Source organism: Pleurodeles waltl, chromosome 2_1 (assembly GCF_031143425.1).
Source record: "Pleurodeles waltl isolate 20211129_DDA chromosome 2_1, aPleWal1.hap1.20221129, whole genome shotgun sequence".
Taxonomy (NCBI): Eukaryota; Metazoa; Chordata; class Amphibia; order Caudata; family Salamandridae; genus Pleurodeles; species Pleurodeles waltl.
Genome location: NC_090438.1, coordinates 285,109,137 through 285,136,215, shown reverse-complemented (window position 1 = coordinate 285,136,215; position 27,079 = coordinate 285,109,137). Strand labels below are relative to the sequence as shown.

Here is a 27,079-nt window from a genome sequence, read left to right as displayed (position 1 = left end):
ACATGAGGATTTGATCACTGCTCCTGTGGTCCTAGTTCATTGTTTTAATTCCCACTTTGTCTCTACATCCTATACTACAATTCTCTCTCGTTCATCACTAGAATGGTGAACACCTCACCAACCATTTTGTCTTTAGCTTCCTTGTCCTTTTTGGTTAGGCTGGTTTCAATAACATATTTCTTTCTGTGTATTCATTGACTCATTTCTAAACTCAAACAATGAGTATCTTTCGTGCAGCACCATGTATATTAATTAGTAAATATAGCCACATTCTTTGTTTACAGGTGATATTTAACCCTGAAGTGTTCTTCAATATCTTATTGCCACCTATCATATTTCATGCAGGATACAGATTAAAACGAGTGAGTACAGTGGTTTTTGCATTTACTGATGCTGTGCTATATTTTACTTTGTTGTCTAGATATGCACAGATGTGTTTAATTTGCTAATATTGTGCCCAGTTGTATTTTGCTAATATACCAAACTGTGTTTTGTTTATTTTTGTCGTGTCCAGTTGTTCATAGATCTCTCACTTTATGCCCTGGTATACTTTGTCTTGAAATGTGGTGTTAGCTTTGTAGTTGGTTTGTTAATATTGCACTCAATTGTACGTATTGTGTCTTATGATTTGTTAATGTTGTAGACCGGTAACCTCTAGTTGATTTTCTAAAGCTTACCCAGTCCACTTGATTTGTCTATTACCATTACGTGGCACATTGGCTCCTCTGTTGGCAATGTCTTTCTTTAGGAAGTCATGAACTGGTGGAAGCTCCTCTTGTTTCAGGGTCAGCCAAGTTCTAGTACTTGATTACTGCAAAAATGAGAATTTATAGTCAACTGTAATTCCAAACACATTGGTATGCATGGCACTGTAAGCAGCATCATGTTTAAATATGGCATTGAATAGGAGGCAGTTTGCCTGACTTCTCCTTCCAATGTTGGATACAGTACATTCAAAATCCTTTAAACAACGCTTTCAGAAAGGTTTTTCAGGAACCCGAAAAATATTGGTGTGATTCATAGCCACATTAGATGTATTAGGCACTGTATAAATGCTTTTTCACCATGATTTGATATTGTTGGTCACCCCCCCAAATGTGATTGGATACCAAATATTGTGCCCACTTGAATTCAGATTGAGGCTTGTGTCAAGTTGTACATTATTCGCCATACAAATCATTGTCCTAAACCTATCTCTCATTAATATCAAAGTTAAACCTACCTGCAGTTAATTGCAAACAAACAATAAAAGTAGCTTCAATCTAACAACTAGCTAAAGATTCAACAGTATCTCTATCCTACATGTGCTGGTTGCTGAACCTATTTAAATGTATTTGTGCATATGTTTTGCAACACTCTTTTGTTTGTGCCTCTAATGCAATGTACCTTTTTCAGGGACATTTCTTCAGAAACCTTGGCTCCATCCTAGCTTATGCTTTTTTCGGGACACTTACCTCATGTTTTATAATAGGGTAAGTATTGCGTGTTTTGAAGACAGAATAAGACACATTTGATTTCCTAAAAAGATTTGACATTTGTGTTTTATTGTCCCGACTCACAGGGATAGTTTACTTACAGTACAAATGGTAACGATTAAATAGTACTTTTTCTCCCCTATGTATTCAGCAGAATAGTATGTATCTTGCAACTTGCATCTTCTAAAACATCTGGTCTCTTGTAACAACTCGACATCAGTGGGAGCCTTGAGGCTTGAATTTGGTCTTGCGGCTGTGGTCCGGAGGGCTTACTGCCTAGTACACAATGTGGAATCCACCCCAAGACACCTAGCGTTCATAGAAATTTTTAGCATACTAAGAGAAAAATCTAAATTCTTTAGAAACTATATTCTTGATGTGAAATTGCTTGAGCTTGACCCTGAAATTATTCCATTGTTACCGTCCACTATTTTAAAAAAAGACCTTGAAAGAAGCGACATGGTGCAAAGGTTTTTCCCTGGATTTTGAGTCCTGTCATTTAAAGAGGAGACTCATCACATTAACTAATTCAGCGATTTCTAAACACTCTCAACCATACTTAGCTTGGAATCTCCTACAAGGGGTGAGGCCCTTTTACATTCTGTTGTATTAGATAGAACGCCTTAGAGATCTAACCTCCAAATGGGATAGATCCTCGAGCACCTGTGATCTTTGCCAGTTGGGGGTGCAGAACCTTAAGCATGTACTATTTATCTGTCCCGCTTTAGCTACATTGAGGAAGAAATGGCTGAAACCCCTCTACTTGAATTTTAATATTCACTTGGCCGGAGAAGCCTTGGAATTATTGTATAATCCACCTAATGAATTATTCTGTTTTAGGATTTTAAAGTTTTTTTTTTAGAAATGTGTAAATCTATATTGAGTTTTCCATGCATTGGTGGTTGTAAGATGAATTAACCTAAGTGAATTATTTTTGTAATTTAGAGGCACTCTATACGAATCTTATTGTGAAATAAGTAAGAGGGGTTTTTACAGCGTAGCAGACCATGATAATGTTTTTATAATTTATGGTTGATGGGCAGAGGGCTGGTTGTTTTGCACTCCACAGATTACCTTTTACTATGGATCTTAAGTATGTGTGTTTTATCTGCTCTTTATGGAGGGAAATAGCATCATGTGTTTGGGAAAGTAATAAGATTGGCTCCCCCTAGGGTACCACTCTTTTGCACTGTATGATACACTTTATAGGAAGGACATCGTGAAATGAGTTTACGAGGTTCTGTTTTAATATTATTTTATATAGAAGTTAATTCTTCTGGTTTGTTGCATTTTATATACCGAAGGTATTGTAAAATTGACTGTGCATATATGCTCTGTGGGAAGTATTGCGAATGTATCATATTTTATAGGTAATCAATGTTTTCACTCAGTCTTTATATAGGCTTTTTTTCTTGATTGTTGTATGATATTTTGTTTTATCTATGCATGTGGGCCTTCTTTGAGGTCCAATTCATGAAATAAATAAATTGAAATTGTATCTTGCACAAGAGGTTGATGTCCTAATTCGTGGTGTGATTGATTGGGCTAGAGTGGAGCACGGCAGGGTGGCAGCCACACTACTCCGACAAGAAAAACAATGACACAAGTTATTGGTTTGAAATGGGTGCCGTCATTGTTTCGTGCATTATTACCCCCATTTACTGGCAGCATGATGCAAGCCATCCCTTACTACTCACTGGGGTCACTGCTTCTTATTACTTCGTTCTGATATTTTTCAATCATGTTAAAAATGCAGTGGAGGAGGCTGGAGAACCAGTCTCCTTAGGTCTTTCCTCTTGTGTCCTTGCAAAAGACAGTTGCTTCAAATAAGGTTGTTGGCTATTTTAGTTTTCTTATGGCATGCAGCAGCCGGACTCTCAAAATGATTGCTCCTTTAGGAACTAGGTGTCTATAGTTGGACAACGTACATAGCTGCTTTTCAAAATCCATAATCCACTTACAATTCTTCCAAGCCATTTTTTGTTTACAAGCTAGTGAGTGAGATAGTTATTAGAGTAATGTATACCACGTTTATGGCATGTTGTTGCTAGGACTGAAAGAAATGGAAAATAAAGCAACAAACACTGCTAAAAATATAAGTGTGATTAGGATCCTTATTGAAATTTCACTAGCTCACATTCTGTCGAAAGAGCAAAGGGCAGGTGGTCCCACAGCTCTGGAGATAGGACCTAAAATGCCCCCTCCCTAAGGCAAAGGCGTGAGAAGAGGCATGGCAGAGGACATTTGTGCAAATGCACTAGGCCCCATGCCCATGACAGCAAACTATGTACCTTGAAATGAATCCGCTGTACCATAGGTAGGTAGCCAGTGGAGCCTACAGTGAGTGTTAACAATACGGTAAAATTTAAGCAAATTAAATACCAGCCTGACTGCCATATCCTGAACCAGCTACGGACAGTGGTTCATCATGTGCTGTTTCGGGCTGAGACTGTGTATGGAAGTAACTCAACTCAAAACATTATGTCCTTTAGGAGTGAAATTGTAATTGTATGTTCGATGGCATGTGTAGCTGCAGATACACATGCTGTGCACAGTCCGCCATCTGGTGTTGGGCTCGGAGTGTTACAAGTTGTTTTTCTTCGAAGAAGTCTTTTCGAGTCACGAGACCGAGGGACTCCTCCCATTTCGATTCCATTGCGCATGGGCGTCGACTCCATCTTAGATTGTTTTTTTTCCGCCATTGGGTTCGGACGTGTTCCTTTTCGCTCCGTGTTTCGGGTCGGAAAGTTAGTTAGAATCTCGGAAAAAAACATCGGTATTGTTGCGTTCGGTATCGGGTTAGTTAGAACAAATCGACACCGAATTTTGAAGAGCTCCGGTGGCCCTTCGGGGTAATTTCGATCCCCCGTCGGGGCCTGGTCGGCCCGACCACGTGCGACTTCAAGGCTGATGGAACGGACTCCATTCCGCTTCTGTCCAAAATGCCATAACAAGTATCCGTATACAGATCAGCATCTGGTCTGTAACTTGTGCTTGTCCCCCGAGCACAAGGAGGATACTTGTGAAGCCTGTCGAGCATTTCGGTCGAGGAAGACGCTGAGAGACCGAAGAGCCAGGAGATTACAAATGGCGTCCACGCCGACAGGTCAACAATAGTTCGAGGAGGAAGAAGAAGCTTTCTCCATCCACGAGTCGGATTCAGAGGAACTCGACGCCGAAGAAGCAACAACCGTGAGTAAGACGTCGAAAATCAGGACTCAAGAAAAGTCCACAAAAGCCCAGGGGACGCCACCGCCAACAGGCCATGGCTTAACCCAAAAACTAGGTGACCGACCCAAGGCACCAAAAAAGGGCATGCTGGTGTCGAAGTCATCCGACTCCGGTCGAGATACCGCCACACAGCAACCTCGGAGCCGAGACAGCGGCTCCGAGAAACTTCGGCACAGAGACAGCGGCACCGAAGAGATTCGGCACCGAGACACCTCGCCGAAACAAAAGAAAGTTTCTTCGGAGCCTAAAAAGACTTCCGAAAAGGTTTCGGTCCCGAAACATCCAGCCTCGGAGCTGAAAATTAGTTCCTATACAGAGGAACAAGGATTAACCACCCAATTACATAGATTTGGAGAGGAGCTTCAAGCTGTAGAGCCTGACTACACGCAAAGAAGGCTTCATATTCATGAGGACACAGGGAAGATAACCACTCTTCCCCCAATCAAGATAAAAAGGAAACTTGCCTTTCAACAAGGGGACAAGCCACCACAAGCAAAGGTGGCAAGGAAAACAACCCCACCACCACCAACACATGCATCACCAGCAACAACTCCACCACTGATGCAATCACCAGCTCATACCACAATGAGTCAGGATGATCCCTATGCATGGGACCTTTACGATGCTCCAGTGTCTGACAACAGCCCAGACTCCTATCCTTCAAAACCGTCACCACCTGAGGACAGTACATCCTACACACAGGTGGTCGCAAGGGCAGCCGAATTTCACAACGTCACCTTACATTCGGAACCTATTGAGGATGACTTTCTCTTTAACACCCTATCCTCCACCCATAGCCAGTACCAAAGCCTTCCCATGCTCCCAGGAATGCTAAGACATTCAAAACAAATATTTCAAGATCCAGTTAAAGGCAGAGCCATAACTCCAAGGGTGGAGAAAAAATACAAGCCACCGCCAACAGATCCAATCTATATTACAACACAACTAACACCAGACTCAGTAGTTGTCGGGGCAGCTCGTAAGAGAGCCAACTCTCATACCTTAGGAGACGCACCACCTCCAGACAAGGAGAGCCGCAAATTTAATGCTGCGGGGAAAAGGGTTGCAGCACAAGCAGCAAATCAATGGCGTATTGCCAATTCACAGGCACTTTTGGCAAGATACGACAGAGCTCATTGGGATGAAATGCAACATTTCATCGAACACTTACCCAAGGAGTTCCGAAAAAGAGCACAACAGGTGGTGGAAGAGGGACAAAGTATCTCAAATAATCAGATACGGTCTTCCATGGATGCAGCGGGATACAGCTGCAAGGACAATAAACACGGCAGTCACAATACGAAGGCACGCATGGCTGCGCACTTCAGGGTTCAAACTGGAAATCCAACAAGCTGTGCTCAATATGCCATTTAATGAACAGCAATTGTTTGGGCCGGAAGTAGACACTGCCATCGAGAAACTTAAAAAAGACACTGATACAGCCAAAGCCATGGGCGCACTCTACTCCCCGCAGAGCAGAGGCACATTTAGAAAAACACCTTTTCGGGGAGGCTTTCGAGGTCAATCCACAGAAACCACAGCCGCACAAACAAGACCTACTTACCAGGGTCAATATCAGAGGGGAGGTTTTCGGGGGCAGTATAGAGGGGGCCAATTCCCAAAAAATCAAGGAAAATTCCAAGGCCCAAAAACTCCTCAAAATAAACAGTGACTCACAAGTCACACAACCCCATCACATAACACCTGTGGGGGGAAGACTAAGCCAATTTTACAAACTTTGGGAGGAAATAACAACAGACACTTGGGTCTTAGCAATTATCCAGCATGGTTATTGTATAGAATTTCTCAAATTCCCTCCAAACATCCCACCGAAAACGCACAATATGTCAAAACAACATATAGATTCTAGGACTAGAAGTTCAAGGATTGCTACAGAAGGACGCAATAGAATTAGTACCAAACCTACAAAAAAACACAGGAGTTTACTCACTGTACTTTCTAATACCCAAAAAGGACAAAACTCTGAGACCAATACTAGATCTCAGAACACTAAATACCTACATCAAATCAGACCACTTTCACATGGTCACGTTACAAAACGTAATCCCACTGCTCAAACAGCAAGACTACATGACAACATTAGATCTAAAAGATGCGTATTTCCATATACCAATACATCCTTCACACAGGAAATACCTAAGGTTCGTATTCCAAGGAATACATTACCAATTCAAAGTGTTGCCATTCGGAATAACAACTGCGCCAAGAGTTTTTACAAAATGCCTGGCAGTAGTAGCTGCACATATCAGAAGGCAGCAAATACATGTGTTCCCGTACTTAGACGACTGGTTAATCAAAACCAACACGCTAAGACAGTGTTCACAGCACATAAAATATGTCATACAGACCCTTCACAAGCTAGGTTTCTCCATCAACTACGTGAAGTCACACCTTTTGCCATGTCAAACACAGCAATACTTAGGAGCGACAATCAACACAGCAAAAGGGATTGCCACTCCAAGTCCACAAAGGGTTCAAACATTTCACAAGGTAATACAAGCCATGTATCCAACACAAAGGATACAAGTCAGAATGATAATGAAACTCCTAGGCATGATGTCTTCATGCATAGCCATTGTCCCAAACGCAAGATTGCACATGTGGCCATTACAACAGTGCCTAGCATCACAATGGTCACAAGCACAGGGTCAACTTCTAGATCTGGTGTTGATAGACCGCCAAACATACATCTCGCTTCTATGGTGGAACAGTACAAATTTAAACCAAGGGCGGCCTTTCCAAGACCCAGTGCCACAATACGTCATAATGACAGATGCTTCTATGACAGGGTGGGGAGCACACCTATATCAACACAGCATCCAAGGACAATGGGACATACATCAAAGGCAGTTTCACATAAATCACTTCGAACTGTTAGCAGTATTTCTGGCGCTCAAAGCATTTCAACCCATAATAGCCCAAAAATACATTCTTGTCAAAACAGACAACATGACAACAATGTATTATCTAAACAAACAAGGAGGGACACACTCGACACAGTTGTGCCTCCTAACACAAAAAATATGGCATTGGGCGATTCACAACCACATTCGCCTAATAGCACAATTTATTCCAGGGATTCAGAACCAGTTGGCAGACAATCTATCTCGAGATCACCAACAAACCCACGAATGGGAAATTCACCCCCAAATACTAAACAATTACTTTCAAATTTGGGGGACACCTCAAATAGATCTATTTGCAACAAAGGAAAACTCAAAATGCCAAAACTTCGCATCCAGGTACCCACAAGATCAATCCCAAGGCAATGCTCTATGGATGAATTGGTCAGGGATATTTGCTTACGCTTTTCCCCCTCTCCCTCTCCTTCCATATCTAGTAAACAAGTTGAGTCAAAACAAACTCAAACTCATACTAATAGCACCAACATGGGCAAGGCAACCTTGGTACACAACACTACTAGACCTTTCAGTAGTACCTCATGTCAAACTACCCAACAGACCAGATCTGTTAACACAACACAAACAACAGATCAGACATCCAAATCCAGCATCTTTGAATCTAGCAATATGGCTCCTGAAATCCTAGAATTCGGACACTTAAGCCTCACACAAGAATGTATGGAGGTCATAAAACAAGCTAGGAAACCTACCACTAGACACTGCTATGCAAATAAGTGGAAAAGATTTGTGTATTACTGCCAAAATAATCAAATTCAGCCATTACACGCATCTCCAAAAGATATAGTAGGATATTTACAACATTTGCAACAATCAAATCTAGCTTTCTCTTCCATAAAGATACATCTCACCGCAGTATCAGCTTACCTGCAAATTACTCATTCAACTTCACTATTTAGAATACCAGTCATTAAAGCGTTTATGGAAGGCCTAAGGAGAATCATACCACCAAGAACACCACCTGTTCCTTCATGGAACCTCAACATTGTCTTAACAAGACTCATGGGTCCACCTTTCGAGCCCATGCATTCTTGTGAAATGCAATACCTAACGTGGAAAGTTGCAGTTTTGATTGCCATCACATCTCTAAGAAGAGTGAGTGAGATTCAAGCATTTACCATACAAGAACCATTTATTCAAATACATAAAAATAAAGTAGTTCTAAGGACAAATCCAACATTTTTACCAAAGGTTATCTCACCGTTCCACTTAAATCAAACAATAGAATTACCAGTGTTCTTCCCACAGCCAGATTCTGTAGCTGAAAGAGCACTACATACACTAGATATCAAAAGAGCACTAATGTACTACATTGACAGGACAAAACTAATTAGAAAAACGAAACAACTATTTATTGCCTTTCAAAAACCTCATACAGGAAATCCAATTTCAAAACAAGGCATTGCTAGGTGGATAGTTAAGTGTATTCAAACCTGCTATCTTAAAGCAAAGAGAGAGCTGCCTATTACACCAAAGGCACACTCAACCAGAAAGAAAGGTGCTACCATGGCCTTTATAGGAAATATTCCAATGAACAAAATATGTAAGGCAGCAACATGGTCTACGCCTCATACATTTACCAAGCTCTACTGTGTAGATGTGTTAACTACACAACAAGCCACAGTAGGTCAGGCTGTACTAAGAACATTATTTCAAACTACTTCAACTCCTACAGGCTGAACCACCGCTTTTGGGGAGATAACTGCTTACTAGTCTATGCACAGCATGTGTATCTGCAGCTACACATGCCATCGAACGGAAAATGTCACTTACCCAGTGTACATCTGTTCGTGGCATTAGTCGCTGCAGATTCACATGCGCCCACCCGCCTTCCCAGGGAGCCTGTAGCTGTTTAGAAGTAGATCTTGAACATTTGTACATTTGTAAATATATTACTTTAACCTTTATTATGTACATACGTATTCATTCCATTGCATGGGCACCATTACTAGCATACACAACTCCTACCTCACCCTCTGCGGGGAAAACAATCTAAGATGGAGTCGACGCCCATGCGCAATGGAATCGAAATGGGAGGAGTCCCTCGGTCTCGTGACTCGAAAAGACTTCTTCGAAGAAAAACAACTTGTAACACTCCGAGCCCAACACCAGATGGCGAACTGTGCACAGCATGTGAATCTGCAGCAACTAATGCCACGAACAGATGTACACTGGGTAAGTGAAATTTTCCTTATATAGCGCTTACTACACCTAGCAAGGCGTTGCAACGCTTTTCGGCAAGTCACATGCTACTCCCAAATAAGATAAATAGTGGCTTCGTATATGGAACTATGTTTTTAATTTTAGCGGAGGACAAGAGTCTGTTTTTTTTTTTTTTATTGAATAGGATAGTGAAGGGATAGAGGAGGGAAGGTTCTAGAAAGTGTTACTTGGGAGAGCATAGTAGTAGGATGAGGTTTGGGCTGAGTCAAAGGAGATATAGAGGAGGGAAGAGTCCAAAAAAGGGTTATGGAGATCATAGAAGTAAAGTGAGATTTGGAATGAGTCAAAGGCGGGATACACAAGGGAATTAATTGAGAGATCACAGTAGTAGAATGAAGTTTGGGATGAGTCAGAGAGTGGAGGTAGAGGTTACATTGAGAGAGACAGAGTAGTACATTGGATAGAGTCAAAGGTTTTTTCTCTTCTACAGTAGGAGTAAAACAATAATTATATAGATACATAACTCCATAGAAAGGATAAACATGTATAAGGAAAATAATACATCGAGATATAAAGTTGTATTGTATGGATAGATAGTTAGAAACCCACACTCAAGTGTTGCCATATGTGAAGCTAATGTATGTGTATTTTTATACATGTGTCGTATTTGTTATATTTGTACTTTTTCCTCAGTATTTCAGTAGCGAAGCACTTACAGATACAGTTGGGATGATCATATAGATATATATATTGTGATAGATAAAATGAAACCGAGACCCATAAGCATCCAATCAGATAACCTATGGAAAAAAATGCAGTGACCTATATACACATTAAGCATAAATAATATATTTATATGTGTGTGTGTGTATGTGTGTGTGTGTATATATATATATACACACATTCACTTAAAAAACAAAAGGTACAGAGACCTTATAGAAATTCACCAGTTATAGTATTACCTCAAGTAAATATAATTCATTCCCTAAGGTAACTATAACTCACACCCCCGCCATGCACAGGTACTGCAGATGTTACAGTGACTTTATCAATGATGTTATCAAAGATTTCATGAGTGCTGTATTTTGTGGGGTAATTAGCAGTGCATGTCGAGGGCGTGAGTTAGAGTTACTCAAGGTAACTCCAACTGGTGAATTTCTGTGGTTTTGTATGTTTAAAATGTGAGCCTAACTATAACGTCCCTGTAACTTTTTTTTTTTAAGTTAATTTCTATCTTTTTAATTCTGTTTCCTAACTATAACATCCCTATAACCTTTGTTTTTTTGCAGTGAATTTATTTGTTTTTTTTTAAGAATAGTAATTTTTATTACTATATGTTAATCCAACCACTGCCGCATACGCCCTTCGGCCGTGCGAGGCAGCGGTTGGCCACATGGCCAACCCCCTGTAAGCACCCAACTTTGCACGATGCACAAAGGAGGTTTCCTACCAGACCCTGCGGCAAAGCCCCCTAACCACCCAGCCCCATGTTGTGCACAGCCCTTTGGCCAAACGCAGCGTAAGTCGTCCTCAGCCTCTCTGTGTGTCAGAATAGGTGTGAAAGGGTATACTTGGGGGTGAGAGTGGTTGTGAGGGTCTCGGTCTGGTTGTAAGAGTGCATACATCAGTGTTTTAGTGGGTATGGCAGTGTTTTTGCAGGTCTCTAAGTGGGTGCATGAGGCAGTCAGTGGGTCTGTGAGTGAGTGAGTGTGTGAGTCTGATTGGGGCTGTGTCTGTGTGCACGAGGGCCCGAGTGGGTTTGTCAGTCGATGCGTAAGGGTCTGAGTGCACGTGTGAGTGGGAGAAAAAGATTGAATGAGAGGGAGGGAGATAATTTGTTTAGGTTTTAATGTATGATCTACTTAGAATGAGATAGATACATTTTTTATTTTAAATTGTATAGAACTATCATGTTATCAATTTAAATAATTTGTGATTTTAAATGGAAAGAGAGTCCAGCTGGACTCGAACTTTGACTGCTCAGTGTGAAGGTCTACCAACCGTCACAACCTTCACACTGAGCTACTGCTTTTTTCTTTTTTTCTTAGCCCTTTATGGGCTATCTGTGACCACGATGGAGCCTTCAAGGGCTCCCCTGCAGTCCCTACTGATTTATTTATTTATTATTATTTTTTTAATCAAAAAAACCTTTATGGGATATCTTGCACCTCATGGTGCCAGTGCTTCAGCAAGCAGGGAGCTGCTTTGACAGCAACTCCGTGCTTGCTGAAGCATTTCATCTCTGTCCCCTGCATGCGTGCAAAGGACAGAGATGAAAGCTTTGATTTTGACAACGGAACCTGCTCTACAGGTCCCGCTGTCAAAACCCAAAGTGTTCGCTATGGCTTGGCTGCGGCTGGAAATCTGCAGCCAAGCCACAGCAAACAGCTATGTCCGGGGGTGGGCACCACAGGACATAGCAGGTGCCGGCCCTAGGGGTCGCAGTACCCAGGGCCATCAGTGGCTCCTAGAGGGAGCCCGCGCAGCCTCCCTCCACCAAGGGCATAGCCCTAGGGGGTGGTGGTTGCTGGACTTTGAGTGTGCCGAAGGGACCCCCTTTATTTTTGGGTATATTTCCCCTGAGGGGTGTGGCCCCCAGGGCAGCGGGAGGCCATGCGTCCCCCTACATATCAATAACATTTTGCCCCAGGGAGGTGGTGGTCCCCAGGGCATAAAACACAGCCCTGGAGAGGTGGCGGTCAACAGAGCAGTGGTGGGGAAGGGGGACACCCACCCCCACCCCCACCCCCCTGCATATCAATTTTGGCTATATATATTATATGTATGCCATAAGTAATATATACATTTGTTAAGTAGACCTAAAGAATATTTTTAAACAATAGGCGGTATATATGTTTGTAAAAAGAAATGTACATATCCAAATACATACATATAATCAAATATACTTGCAATCCTCAAATATCTTTTCTCAATGTTTAATAGGTCAATTATGTACGGCTGCGTGATGGTGATGAAGGTGACTGGAACACTGGGAGGTGATTTTTACTTTACAGACTGCTTGTTCTTTGGTGCCATTGTGTCTGCCACTGATCCAGGTATACTACATATTCTTCTGTTATACTTTGCTTAATAATGTTATTCAGTTTTAAACGTTCAACCTAAAGTGTATTTGTACGTTGAAGATGTGGTAGATGTTTATGCGTAGCAGCAATATTTCGCAGAGGCATGTGCATTTTTTAGCACACCCAAGATACATTTTGCCCAGCTCGAGATCCTGCAAATATTCAGTTGCAATGTGCCACAATGTATGTAGAAGAAATTATGATAATTTTATTGTATTTTTAGCCAAACACTGTTTGGCTCCAAGTGATCATGGTGAATCATTTTCTTTATCAAAGACAACCCAACCAACAATAGCTATCTTAGTTTTGTTCACTCTTATCTCCAGGTGCTTTCCCATTCTAAGTTTTGTGAATACATTGCCACCTAATGGTGGTATCAAAAGCTGGGAATTTAGACCATGACGCACTAGTCCCATGCCTAAATGCAATCATTGTACGCAGCATACCCACTTTTATGTGTGCTTTTACCAGTTACTTTTTTATACTAACTGATGTGGCATTGGCTTCTCTACTGTGCTGTGATTTTCTAAAGCAGACTTTGGTGTGACACCCTTTTGCATTTCTCAAATCTTTTTTGTTATTTTTCTCCTCTTTCCTGTTCGTCTTCAGGCCAAGTGTGTTAGTTTACTGGCTTGCAAATGTTGACTTGAAGAACACTGGTGTCTCTTGTGAATATTGTTTTGGGAGCAGTCTAAGTGCATCTGCAGGGTTTTCTAGAGCCTCTTGTAGTACCTATGGCACCGTGTCCTCAAGATTCAGCAAACTCTGGAATCTCTATATCTCCTCTCAGACAGAGGTTTTTTTACATGCCAGACAGGCCAGGCTCATCTGGCTCACCAGACCCAGAGCAGCGGAATCTTTAGCTCTGACTTCTTCCTTAGGTGCTGTGAAGGTGAAATTAAAATCTAGGCCCTACTTTAAGATTCCCCAGCCTCCATTGCAGATAGTGCTTCCTCCAACTGCAGTGCACCTTTCGCTGACCCAGGCCTAGCTCCCATATTTTAACCAACACTGATCTAGGTCCATGAGCCACTCTAGAATACTCAAGTGGGATTGGGGATGTTCTGATGGATTCAATTCATGGTCTTATTCTCACGTGAGGTACCAGGACACCAAATAGGAGACCGTTACAATAGTCCAGAAACACCTGCACTCAACCAAGTGTTGCCATGTGGTCGTAGCCAATTGTTTGGTAGTGATGTATATATAGACCCTGTTACCCCTGGCCAAGGAAGGAGGGCGTTTATGTTATAACTGCTCAACTGTTCCTTCATCAAAATCCTACCCTGACCACTTAGCTGAAGGTTCCTCGAGCAGGTTGAGAATTGGAAGACTGGTTTCTGTGACCTGAAAGTCTGAAATGTTTTGCAAAGTAAGAAGTGTCCTGCACGAAACCAGAGACTATTACCCGGAATCAGCTAACTGGTAGCCAAAAGAGACATAGCAAGATGCTGAGATGGATCAAGGGTGCCCAGGATAAAATCAGTCTCATACCAGACAACTGAAGCCCCACCCTTGCAAAGCTGATTCTCTTTTTAAGTGACAAGTGTAGAGAACACTCACGTTGTTTGGACAGGGAGGATTGAGCCTGTGACTGATGCTACATAAACTGCTATCACTGCTGGTGCAACTACTCTGAGAGACCACAGAGGCATGTACAAGAAGCCATAGCCAAGCAAGCAAGAAAGCTGCAACAAGGTATGCCCCCCTCAACCAGAGTCCTTCACACTGTGAATAAAGGCTTATAGTTTAAGACTTTCGAGTTACATAAAATGATCAGCTGTGTAGCCTCCTGATTGCAATAAAGCCATAAGTAGCATTACAGAACTATAGGACAGACCCTACAGTCAGAGCCATAGACAGAAGCAGAATCATTTGAAATATTATGAAGCATTACCAGTCTATATAAATTAGTTGCTGGTATATTCTTAATATCACAGCAGATTTATTTGGGTATCACTGTGTTAGGAATAAAGTATTGTTATTATTCATTCAGGATAAAGCACTGGCTGGAAAATCAATTTATTAAGAGTTATTTCTGAACCAATGACTACCCCACACCACCTCCCTGAGTAAGCCTTGAATTGCTCACCTTGCAAACCTGAGATTTAAGTGTAAAAGGGGTGTACTTGGTGCTCAGATTTTGGCTCGGATAGCAGGTCTGCCCCAGGACATCAGAGATAAACAGACCCAATTCCCACCATTGGAGTCCAGTAACCCCTCTGTGCCCCTGCAACTCTGAACTGGCTGCAACAATAATATAAACCAAAGAAGAGTATGCCAAAGCAACTGATAAAATTCCACTAACCTTAAACAGCTGTCTGTCTGGGAATCTAATATGCCACGCTTTGGAACCCCCACAGTGCCCCTTGCCTTCCATTATCCCCAAAGGGACCACTTTTGGATCTAGCACTTCTGAGGTTTGTGCGAGGCTTGTGAGTAGGGCGTGAAATGTGTTCCAGTAGGTGGTTATGGCGGGGCAGGGCCATATGACATGGGGAAAAGGACCCAGCAATCTCATTACATTCTAAACAGCTGTCTGACTCGACCCACCCCATTTCTCACCTGTCTTGCTTTTAGTATACATGGTGTAAGTAATTAAACTGTATGAGCCTAAGTTTAGAAGGGTTGGACAACAATTGTGAGGCCATTTTACCTTCACACCAGTTATCGTAATCAAGTTCCCCTACGTTGTCAGCCCAGCTCTTGTGTAGTTTTTGTAGAGGGTTCCAGAACATTGACCAGGAGGGACCTGTAGAGGCAGACCATATCCTTCCAACCCAACGGGCCCATTGCCAGCATAGCCCCCAGTTGGTTGTAGTCTGGGACATCTCCTAAAGCCTCCCTGTGGGACTTCATAGCATGCTGTATTTGCGAGTACTTAAAGAACAGAGTTGCAGAGAACAAGCTTTGTGTTGAGTTGATTTAAGGACACTATGTGACTAATGTCCCACAGGTCGCCGAGTGCAGAGGTCCCAATCAGGTTCCATTCCTGAAAGCCCTTCAACTGAGCTACCTGCTTTAGCACGTCTCTGTCCACAGTGTTTGAGCAATAGACAACCCCAGCCATTTGTTAGTGAAAAAGGCAGCCTGAGAAGACAGTAATTGGTTCCCTCGAGACCTAAGGGAGAGAGACATGAGGACGGCTACCAAAGAGCAGGTCATGTACACCCCATTGTTCTGCGATTGACAACTCGAGGAGTCATGCAGCTCTCCAAATAGCCAGTCCCCTAGTGGGACCACCTGAGCAGCCCAGTAATATAAGTGGAGGATCTTTGCAGCCAGTCTGCCTTCATAGACTGATGCTCTACATTTGGTATAGGCTACTTTGGGACTTTTCCAGCCCAAAAAAACTTATAGACCCATATTGGAGCTCTGCAAAGAAGGTAGTGGTGAGTATATATGGCTGGTTTGGGAGAACTTGGAGGAAGTAAGGGAGTACTAGCATTTTATAAAGCGCCTCTTCAAAATAGATCTATGTTCAGATCCCAGACTGCGGATCACAGTTGATAGCGATACCCACAAATCAGAATGCACCCTGAGCAATCTGCAGATTGGAGTCCGGCATGGGTTTGGGGTATGAACCAGTTAAATATAGTGACATTTACCCCATTTGAGCTATAGTCTGGATGCACCCCCATATATGGCAAGCATTTGGATCAGGCTAAGGTGTCTGTGCAAACTGTTTATATAGTAGCATGTCATCGACGTACAGTGCTATCCTGTCCTCGTGGTCAGTTGCTCAGTGAAAACCCTGCAGTTGTGCATCTGCTTTGATCCACACTACCAAAGGCTCCATCACCAGGGCAAAGAGAAGGGTTGAGATGGGGCAGCTTTGTCTTGGGACCTTATTGAATGGTGGAAGGAGCTGAAACCATCCCAGTTATGCTCACCTTTGCACACAGGGAATCAGAGAGGGCCTCAACCAGAGTTAGGAATCTTGGGGCGAGGTTCATTCAGCCCAGAATGTGAAAGGGAAAGGGCTAATGAAACATGTTGAATGCTTCCTCATAGGCAGCCACAAGCAGGGCCCCTGGACCCAGCTGTCGGTTGAGCTCTGAGTGCAACCTGGAGCCTACACAGGCAGTGGCAGGTGCTTCTGCCAGGCATGAAACCATTCTGATACTTATGATCCAGCAATGTGATAACATTAGAAAGTCTAGAAGCCGTCATTTTGGCCCAGTATTTTCATTCTTCATTTAACAGGGAAAAAAGTCTGTATGACAAACGTAGGTCAGGTGGTTTGCCTGGCTTGAGTATTGTGATAGTAGTGACCCTAAGGTCCAGCATAAGGCGCCTGTACAGCCTATTTGCAAGAAGAGGTGCAGTAGGTGTGGTGCTAAAAGGAAAGAGTACCTCTTGTTTAATTCACTGGTAAGCCCTTCACTCCTGGTGTTTTACCTTCAGTGGGTGGGGGGCATTCTGACTGCCTGAAGCTCCTCTAGAGTCAGAGCAGCGTCCAATTCGGCTTGCTAACTCATGAGAGTGGGTAAATGGCTAGGTCTTCTGCTATCAGGTAGAACTGTTCTGGTAGTGGTGTGCGTATGTGGTTATAAAGAGTGCGATAACAGCTTGCTAAGGTCTCCGCAATCTCTGCGGAGACACTGGTCAGCCACTCCTCTGGCGTTTGAATCACTTGATGAAACATGGTCCTTCCTGGCACTGGGACATCCATTAAATTAGTTTTCCTGCCTTATTGCCTTACTCCTCTAATTTGAATTGATATGGTGCCCCAGCAACTTTTGCTTTGTCAAGGAATTTGCGTCTCGTGGAGCTCTTCTAACTGTTGCATAGACTTAAGAGGTGAAGTTGACGTAATAGAAAGTTCAAGATTAAGGATCTTGGTTTCTAACAAGGTGATTTTCTTTTCCTTCCTCTATTACCAGTCATGTAGTGCCGCAAATGCTCTACCATGGACCACTCTTGAAGTTTCCTAGAGGTTCACCCAGAACTCCACCAAGTTTTAATTTAAGTCATAGTAGTACCCTATGATTGCTTAGAGAAGGCCAACTAGTGATTCCTACCTGAGTCACAAAGCATTGAACCACTAGATCGCATGCGTCCTGGGCTCAGCCGCCCTGAGCTGTACCTCCACTAGTGCATGGTCCGAAATACCTTGCAGAAGAATACAAGTTCTTGAGACCATTGGCAGGGAGTCTGTTGGTATAAAGAGGTATTCAAGCCTAGGATGACTTTTGTGTGAAGTATAGCAAAATAGTAGTGTATGCCATCGCCCATGGGTGCCCTCTACACCACACCACACCAGTCCTAGGATGGCTGCCCATCTGCTCAAGGCCACGTTTCTTGTGGACAAGGTGGCCGATGTTGTGTCTGGGGAACTGTCCATAATCACATTAAAGTCCCCTCCCAAGAGTAGTGTATTGGACTGGGTTTGATGCAAAATGTGAGACATCCCCGAAGCATAGTAGTGATCAGGCCTGGGAGCACAAATATGCTGCCTAAGACCGATGGCTGGCCCTCCAGCATTACATATTGACCCTGCTACCACTCTGGGCCCTCTAGTGACGATGGCATGGACCCTGGTATAAGTTTAGTGGCCAAGAAAAAAGGGCATCTTGTGCCCAGCAAATGAGTTTCCAGGAAAAAGATAGCGTGGCACCATCCTTTTCATATACCAAAGCACCACCCCTTCTTAATCTTGTCTAGTAGCCCATTGACATTCCAGGTTAGTACCTTGAGTTGTGTGCACATCTTGGTGATTGGGTAGAATCTATTGGGAGTGGGTTGCCCTTGATGTAAGAACAGTGATAGTGTGTAGCTTGTAAACAAGAGAACCAAACAGAACATGCAAAAATGAAATGAACCTCCCAAACATCTCCCCACCCTACACGTCCCACCTGGAAGCATCTGAATGCCCAACATAGAAAGCACCCACTAAAACAACTTGGTAACCTCAGGGGAGTACCTATATAGTCACTGATTGTTGCTCTCATTAGTTGCAGAAGGAGTGGCATTAGTCTCTTCTGGATTCAGGTGGGGTTGGGAGGGATGCTGACTCAGTGTCTGATGAGTTCTATACGCAGGAGGCATCGTGAGAATTCAGTTCTCTCTCCAAACTCCACCTCCAGCTTCCCATTTGGGAACATCTGCACTGACTTGAACTGGACCTTGCAGAGCGCCACTGCAGCCCCTTTCCCGGTTCTTCAGTGCCAACTGTGGCATCCCAACTTGGGGTTTCGGCAGATGCTCCTCTACCCAGTCCCATTCTCTGTCAGGGTGGTCGAAGAAGAGGACTTTACCTTGGAAAAATACATTGAGCTTGGCTTGAAATAGGATCATATATTTGAGGTTCATTGCTCGGAGCCTGTGCTTGTTTTTCTTTGCTCGTGAACCATTCTGGTGTAATCTGGGAAAATGAGAACCTTATTGGATTTGTAAGGAGTTTCACCTAGAGCCTGTGAGATGCATAGGATCAAGTTCCTGTCTTGGTAGTTGAGAAATCGGGCAGTAATGGTATGGGGAGGGATCCTAGGGGGCCTATACCATGCAAGCACCCAGTGGGCCTGCTCACTGAGGAAATATGTATATATTTGATCTCTAGAGAGCAAGCCCTTAGCCAATTCTCCAAGAACCTCTAGGTTAGTCCCTTTGGTTCCCTCTGGGAATCCCACAAAGTGCAGGTTGTTGCAACGGGAGTGGTCTTCCCAGTCTTCAATGCCATCTAACCCTTATGCTCTGTAATTCTTTTCACTGTTTGTTGCAGCTTAGTTACCATGTCCTTCAGGGTGGAGATACTGCTTTCACCCAGCCTGTTGTGTTGCAACAGTCGTGCCAGAGGAGCAAGACATCAGCACCCACCTCACAGATCTTGGCCTCTAGGTTTTCATTGCTTATGATGGTACCAGTCTTAGACGCCACTTCTGATGCAGTGCCATCCGTCTGGGGCTCTGGGCGGCCTCCACACTGCATGAGTGACTTGTCCATCTTACTCTGCCTGGGCTCTGTCCTCCGGCAGGTATGGATACGGCAGCTGGGCTCCTCAGGCTGTCACAGGGCAGACGTCTTTTCCTTTGGGCAGGAGGGGCCTTCCCAGGTGTGTGCAGTCTTCAAGTTGTCTGCCTAGCCTCAAAATGCAGCTCTGTAGTCCCCTGCCATCCTCACTGTTGGTGACAGGGCCACAACAGCAATTCACTGGCCCCCTTAGCTCCTTGGGAAGTGGCTTGTCCTCATGTTCCCCAGAGGGAGTGTGGGGTGGGGGGGGGGCAGCAAGACAGCAGAGGAAATATCGAGTGTCACACAGTCCTGCAGGGCTTTGTTCTCACCCGTAGTCCTCTGACTCTAGGAGGGAGAAAACCACAAGAGATGGCACAACATCTGCATGCATAGCATAGTGCCAACAATCCCAGATACAGACCTCTCCAGCAGGAGGGGGAAGACATTGTCCAGCCAGCCAGTCAGAGCCCCTTGGAACCTCGGGGGGGCATCGCAGGAAGACTGCCTACCTCCACGTCCCTTTGGCTCGGTGTCAGCTAAGGCCCCGTGGCACCAGACAGCACTGGACCGTGGAATTTTTGGCTAACGTATGGCTGTGCTGGTCCTGGTCGGGCCATTGTAGGTTTGAGCCATCGGCCAGTCAGTTTCAGTCCCTCTGAGGCGCTGATAATGTGGTTTGTGGCAGGATTATGGGCGCTGGAAGATAGCTCTAGCAAGATGTGACCGATATCTTGCACGTGGGCATACTTTAATAGTGTAGTGTACAATATTTGTCAGTTGAAAAGGAGCCTCTCACCGTAGTTTGTATTTTCATTTCCGCTTTAGGGAGCTATATGAGAATCGCAGAAATCCTACAGCAGCAGCTCTGTTGATATGCAGCTTAACTGGAAACCTCAAAGCTCTCCCATCCTAGGGAGTAGGGCCACAGCCTTCTCAAGGCCAATTTAAGACAGCTGTTCACACGCATTCATTAGGGTGCAAAGGTACAAGGTATTGACTTCAGTAGAGTTTACCGTTAAGGATTTTATTCCGACTTAAGTTGAAAAAAAAATGGAGCTACTGTTAGTGGTGCTTTCTTTCACTGCTGTTGCATTGAGTACAAGTCACTAATCAATCAGTTTTCCTTCCTGTTCTCTGCACGGTGCCTCAGGTTGAAAGGGAGGCTTTTCAGCATCTTCACTTACCATTGGCCGAGACCCTTTCTGATGCACTGGTTTGCCCTCATTGCTCAAGAATCTGATATGCTCATAAATGAATATTTCATGCTTTGTGCTTTGTGTGCAAGGTTTTGAATGCTGACCCACTGTTGTCCTCATGAGTATCATGTCCTTGTAGATATTTAGAATTACACTATGCCGTGACAGTAGCATCTGAATTACTCGTCTTTCCACAGGTTATGGTACAGTGTTACATTGAGTAAACTGATCGTGACCTCCAAGTAGTTTAGAACAACTAGCCCTCAAAATAGATCATGATGTTAGACATAGTGGTGAGTGACATCCTGTTTAATGCTGGAGTAATTCAAGTAAGGAAAGGAGGGATCCAGGTTCCAATAGTTAGACACTTTCACATATCTCTATGCCACTGGCTAGTTTCATTGATCTTGTTTTGTCACTTCTTCACACGTTTATAATCGATCCAGTTGAGATGTTATCTGAAAAAAAATCTTGAAAGGTCCATATTTAAGTTACCTAAACAAAATGTAAATTTGACTACAAAACTCACAAAAACAAAGAACATGAGATAAAGGGATCAGAATGTATAAAATGAAAAATGTAAATCTTTCAAAATGCAAACTTTGAAAAGGGCATTCATTGTAACCCTGTGGCAAATGCAAAGTCTGACAAAATTGTCAGTGTCTTCCATTCAGTTTACTGTAGCCTTGGTACACACTGTGGCTGACACTTGAGTGGCCAGAGCCACGTAAAAACTAGTTGTTGGTCCCACTGAAATGTGCTGCCTTTGGACACAGACACATTTTAGGTAGTCAAAAACACTTCTGAGTGAAAAGCTGTATCATGAGGTTGGATGTGTCAGTGAATCTCTATACTTAGTGCCAAAACGCTCAGAGCAGGGAAACATTGATGGTATCTGTTTTAGTATTGTTTATAGCCTGTCCTGGTCCTCCTGAGATAAATGAAAGTCTGCAGATCCTCATATGTGTTATTTTCAGACTGCAGTAAACCAAGCCATTTCAAATTGCAAGAGGCTTCCTGAAACTCCATTTTCCGGTTTACATGAAGATACTCAGTTCAAATTGTTCACTAGAATTCTCCAAAGCATAGCTACAAAACCTTTCTCTGCCCTCAAAATTCGCTCCATCCACCCATAGTATGGAATTAACTCGGGGCAAGCAAGAGGTCCAGTTTTAATTGGTCCACTGGAATTCATACAAGCAGGCAACAGCTTCTTCTTACTTGGAACCTTGAGCCATAGCATGAAGGTTCCACATGAGGCAAATAGGCTTCTCAGGCAGTACCCTGGGTTCCTTTGCTTAAGGGAGTCAAGTGCATACTGCAGCCATTTCCTTCTGTCCTACAGCCTATATCTGCACTTATGGCAATAAAATATGATGTCTCTATAGAGAAAATGTGGCTCAAGCTTTTATAGCAAGCCACTGCAGAGGTCAAAATAGTAGATGCCCGTCCTGAGCAGCAAATAAAATGGGATTAACATGAGGAATAGATGTGTTTTTTTTTTTAATTTTTTTATTTTTATTTAAATAATCTATATATTTTTTTTCAAATCACTTGCATTCAATACATTGAGTCAGTTTCTCATGATGTCTCATTGCTGTTTCTCAGTGTAAATTATAACCTTACTCTGTCCCGCTTCAGCAGAATGAGGGTGCTATCTTGTGTGAGATTTTGGACAGGAGAAGTGAACACCACGGAGAAAATGACAGATTTAGACACTCTGCCCAAAAACACAGTAAATCTTATAGAACTAATTAAGTTATCTGCTGGGACTGTAATGAAAATTAGAACAGACCCTAACATGTTCTACAGCATATGTGGTATAAAACATAAAATATAAGAAGTGTATTTATCCACTGGGCAGACTTGGGGCGTTTGCAATGTAAACATTTGAAGACTAACAGATTGATAAACCAAAACAACCTTACCAGATCATAGTTTTAGTTTGTCACCCACCCACACCAAAAGGAAACACAAAATATAGTCTACTGGTAAGCTTAGAAACCCTTTTTTGTAGTAGTATTGACTAAAACACCATAGGTTTCAAATACAGTTTTAAAGATTGGCTTATGAATTAATTCATCCGTAGACTTTCCTGCAGCATTGATAAGCAATATTGAGGCACATGCCCCTTAGTAAAGGTGTGCTCTTTCAGTGCCCTTGATGCACTGAAGATAAGTGTGTGTGCTTCTGTAAATAGTGAACTTATACTTCCGGTCCAGCAGAAACCAAAAGCCCATAACGAATCCTTAGCTAGGAGAAACGCCAATTGTAATTATTATAAAAGAAAAAAGCATCCATCAAAGTTCCTTTAGCAAATAACGCAACACCATCAGAATGTTTTTATCACATGCTTAGGTGCTCCTGTACCAAAATGGAGAATTCTGGCTTTATAGAATGCTGACTAATAATATTAGGGTCCAGCAGAAACAGAAATGCCCATAATGGATCCTTTGCAGGGAGAAACACCACTTGTGATGCTGACTAATAGCATTAGGGTGCTCATAATACGCAGGACCATTAGCTTTGTTTTTATTGCTCAGGATAGTTTCTATAGATCACTTCATTGGCAGCAAATTAAAGCCTGTATATGTTTTTAGACTCCATGCTTAACATGCAAGTGCATTCATGATATGGCTGTATCTGTCTGGGGGAATAGCCCTCTGTGCCTTTGTCTGTTCACTGTGCTCTGGTGATCAGTGTCTCTTGAAAATTCCCAAACCTCAATTTGTGGCTATGATGATCAATGTGTATTAGTTCTTATTCTAGTTATGAAATAACCCCTGACTTTTTATTGAGTGACTGTCTACTTTAATTAATTCAAGAGGGCCATCAAAACCAATATTTGTCTTCATTGGTAAAGTATCTAGAGTCAATTTAGTCTGTGGTGTGTGCATATCGAATAAAAAAAGTAAAGTTTATAAGGTTGCAAGGAAAGTGCAACATCTAATAATGTTAGCAAAAAACAGTTCTCATCTGTAAAGATGGTAGCTTAAATCAGTCATTGCCCTATGCAGAATCTGCTTCTAGAATTCCACAGTAAGCGTCAACCAGTAATTAGTTCAGGCCTTTCAGTCACATAGTTGTGTTGTTTTTCTGCTGCATTAGAGGTTAGCCAGTGGTCCTTACTGGCAGATTAACCGTGAGAGTTAAATTGGCTTTGCTGTGTTGATTTTATTACACAAAACATTTTCTGTTTCTGCAGTTTAAAAATAATGTGTAAGCACATTAAAAAAAAAAAGAAATCTGGTTCTAGTGATAACATGTGCCTTTTTGAGTAAAGGTTTGAAGCACATTTGTAATTGGTTAAAATCTTTTTTTTATTATTGAACCTAAATTCTTACATTAGAATAAATTTATTCTGTGTCATAAGCAGAGTAAGCCAGCATATGTCATATGTTAGTAACAATTATTCAGGTTCCTTAGGGCTGTAAGAATTGTTTGAGTTAACTGATGGTTTCACTTTTTATTCAGAGTACGGATTTGCCCAACATTTCCTACACCTATCTCAAAAGAACATTTGTTTTCCCTTGTACAATCTAAATGGTATTTTCTAATCTGTATTCTCAATTCTTCTATTTGTCAGTGACCGTCCTTGCGATATTCCATGAACTTCAAGTTGATGTAGAGCTGTACGCGCTTCTTTTTGGTGAAAGTGTCCTCAATGATGCAGTTGCCATAGTACTGTCTTCGTAAGTGTTGTACATTTCCAAAGTTTTCTTGTATTTGTTAAGTGTTCCAACCAACGTAGAAGAATCATTTTCATTTTAAATATATGTTGTGCAGTTGTTTTAAGTCAAAGCACACCAATCACACGTTTACCTAACTTAGTAGCTTGTTTGTACACAGAAACTTAGCATCTAGATTTTTAAGTATTTACTTGGACCTAAGCCATTACTAAACAGCCATTTGAACAATCACTCACACTACGTACCACAAACATTTACCATTATGATCAAAGATGTTTCTGGAGAAGCATTCTTACTTTGAGAATACATTCTAGCATGCTTTGGTATGTCACAAATACTAATTGTTGTAAATTTGGGATGCTGCAGCCCTCAGTCAGACAAACATCATTTTCATATTCTTATCTTATATTTCTCAGTGCACGATTCACAAAGATTGTAGCAAAACCTGCAAAAGTGGGGAAAAAAATAATAATGCATGTATGTGTGTATATATATATATATATATATATACATATATATATATATATATATATACATACATACATGCATTATGTGTTGTTCCTACGAGTTTCAGAGATTTTCTTAGGAAATTCACAAAAATACCAAGGATTCGGCTTGGAAATCTACACAAATTGTCAGTGTATAGTCTTACTGGCCTGTAATTACTTATGAAAATTGTCTGCTTCTAAATCGCTTTCCTCCTGGAAACCATTTCCTTTGCGCCTACAGAAAAATCAGGGGATGTAGCTTATGCTTTGCCCTCTTGGAAACACACTTACTCCTCCCTCATATTGGAGTAACTTTACATGTTTTCTTTGATGTAAAGCCATTTCTTCAGGACCTGAGGAAATCATGGGCAATTAAACAATCCATTTGACAAATATTGCCCATGTTCTTGGAACCTCAGAATCCACATAAAACTGCATGTTCACTGAATGCAAGTACCTTTTTAAGTTTTGGGGGTAGTGAGGTTGAACTGTAAGTGCTAACGTACAGGGTGAACTGGGAAAGAATGGTTTGGTTCAGATAGTGCATGTACCACTCATAATAAGTGTAATATAAAAGACGTATTATTTCATATAAAAGAGATAAGACTGTACTTACATTACCTAAAAAAATGTAGTACCTTCTGAAAGTTTAATATCTAATTGCAGAGGGTAGGTATGATATCTGCTGGTTTTCCAGTGAATTAAAGAAAGAACACTTGGCCACAAGACAAATCCGACTATAAATCACAGGCTAACTACTCTAACAAAGATCAAGATTCATTCAAACCTGTTTTTAAACATTATACGTTTGCTTACTTTGCTGTTTAATGTACCTTTGTGTCCACGCAGCTTAATGCTGTTAAACACCTGCAGAGAGAGCTTTTTTCATCATAGATGCAGGAGGTTAGCTTGGGGGTGGGTGTTTTGATCTAATGCAGGAGAGAGAGAGAGGGGCCGAGATATCCAGCTGGTGCCTCAATTAAAAAATTTGCAGCCAGATCACCTGGAATCAATGCTGGCTTCCCTGCTTGTCCAAATTATGTGATTAATGGCAAATCGTTTATTTCACAGAGCTTCCTTTTTCTTTGGAACACTTTTAAATACTTAAATTTAGTAAGTGCCCTGTACAAGCACCTCTTATGTTTGATTTAACGTACTATACTGTTGCTCAATGTATAATAAGAATCTAGTCTATGTTTAGGGTTTACATGACTACTAACTTTCCTCTTATTTCACTAATGGCATTGTCGTTGGGTCGGCAGCAGGAAAACTTTCACTTTAAAAATGTCTGTTTATGAAGTAACATAATCTGGTGTACTAAGGTGAAACACTTCCCAGTGTTAAGAAAATACATGTGTTTTGCATTTTGAAGAGATTGTATCATGTCTTTACAACATGTTTGCTTCACGATAAACATGCCAAGCGTTTCCATGACTTAGCTTGTGCATGGACTCTTAGAGCCATTCCATACCATTAACTAGGCTTGCTTTATTGATTTGCTGATGAGCCCACCTCTATTTGCAACTCAGGCTTTGTACACGAGGCCCTAGGTAGCTTGTTGCATTGGTTTTTCATTTTTCCACTTTGTTGGTGTCCTGGCTGTGGTGTGCCAAGTGTTAGCAGAAATGGTGAGTTTGTGAGGGAGATGGCAAGGGATGACATTCGTGGTAGTTTTATAGATGAAAAATGTAGTTTTGAAGATGGTGTGGCCTGGCAAGGGGAGCCTTTGGATTCCTATCAGGGTTGAGGTGAAGTGGACTTATTTTTTCAGTCCCTTAATCAGGTATTTTGGATGCTCCTAAAATTGAACAGTGGAGAGTCTATGGGCACATCAGTGTCACAAAAGATCATGATCTCA

General features: G+C 42.2%; 1 protein-coding gene across 1 annotated transcript in view; it reads left to right on the top strand.

Annotated features, from left to right (window-relative positions):
• SLC9A6 (solute carrier family 9 member A6) overlaps positions 1 to 27,079 on the top strand; it is a 217,620-nt gene that overhangs the window by 119,295 nt on the left and 71,246 nt on the right. Inside the window, exons 3-6 of the mRNA XM_069212484.1 lie at positions 285 to 362; positions 1,396 to 1,472; positions 12,755 to 12,867; positions 24,631 to 24,736. Coding sequence (XP_069068585.1) covers positions 285 to 362; positions 1,396 to 1,472; positions 12,755 to 12,867; positions 24,631 to 24,736 — 374 coding nt within the window. The remainder of the gene's footprint in view (positions 1 to 284; positions 363 to 1,395; positions 1,473 to 12,754; positions 12,868 to 24,630; positions 24,737 to 27,079) is intronic.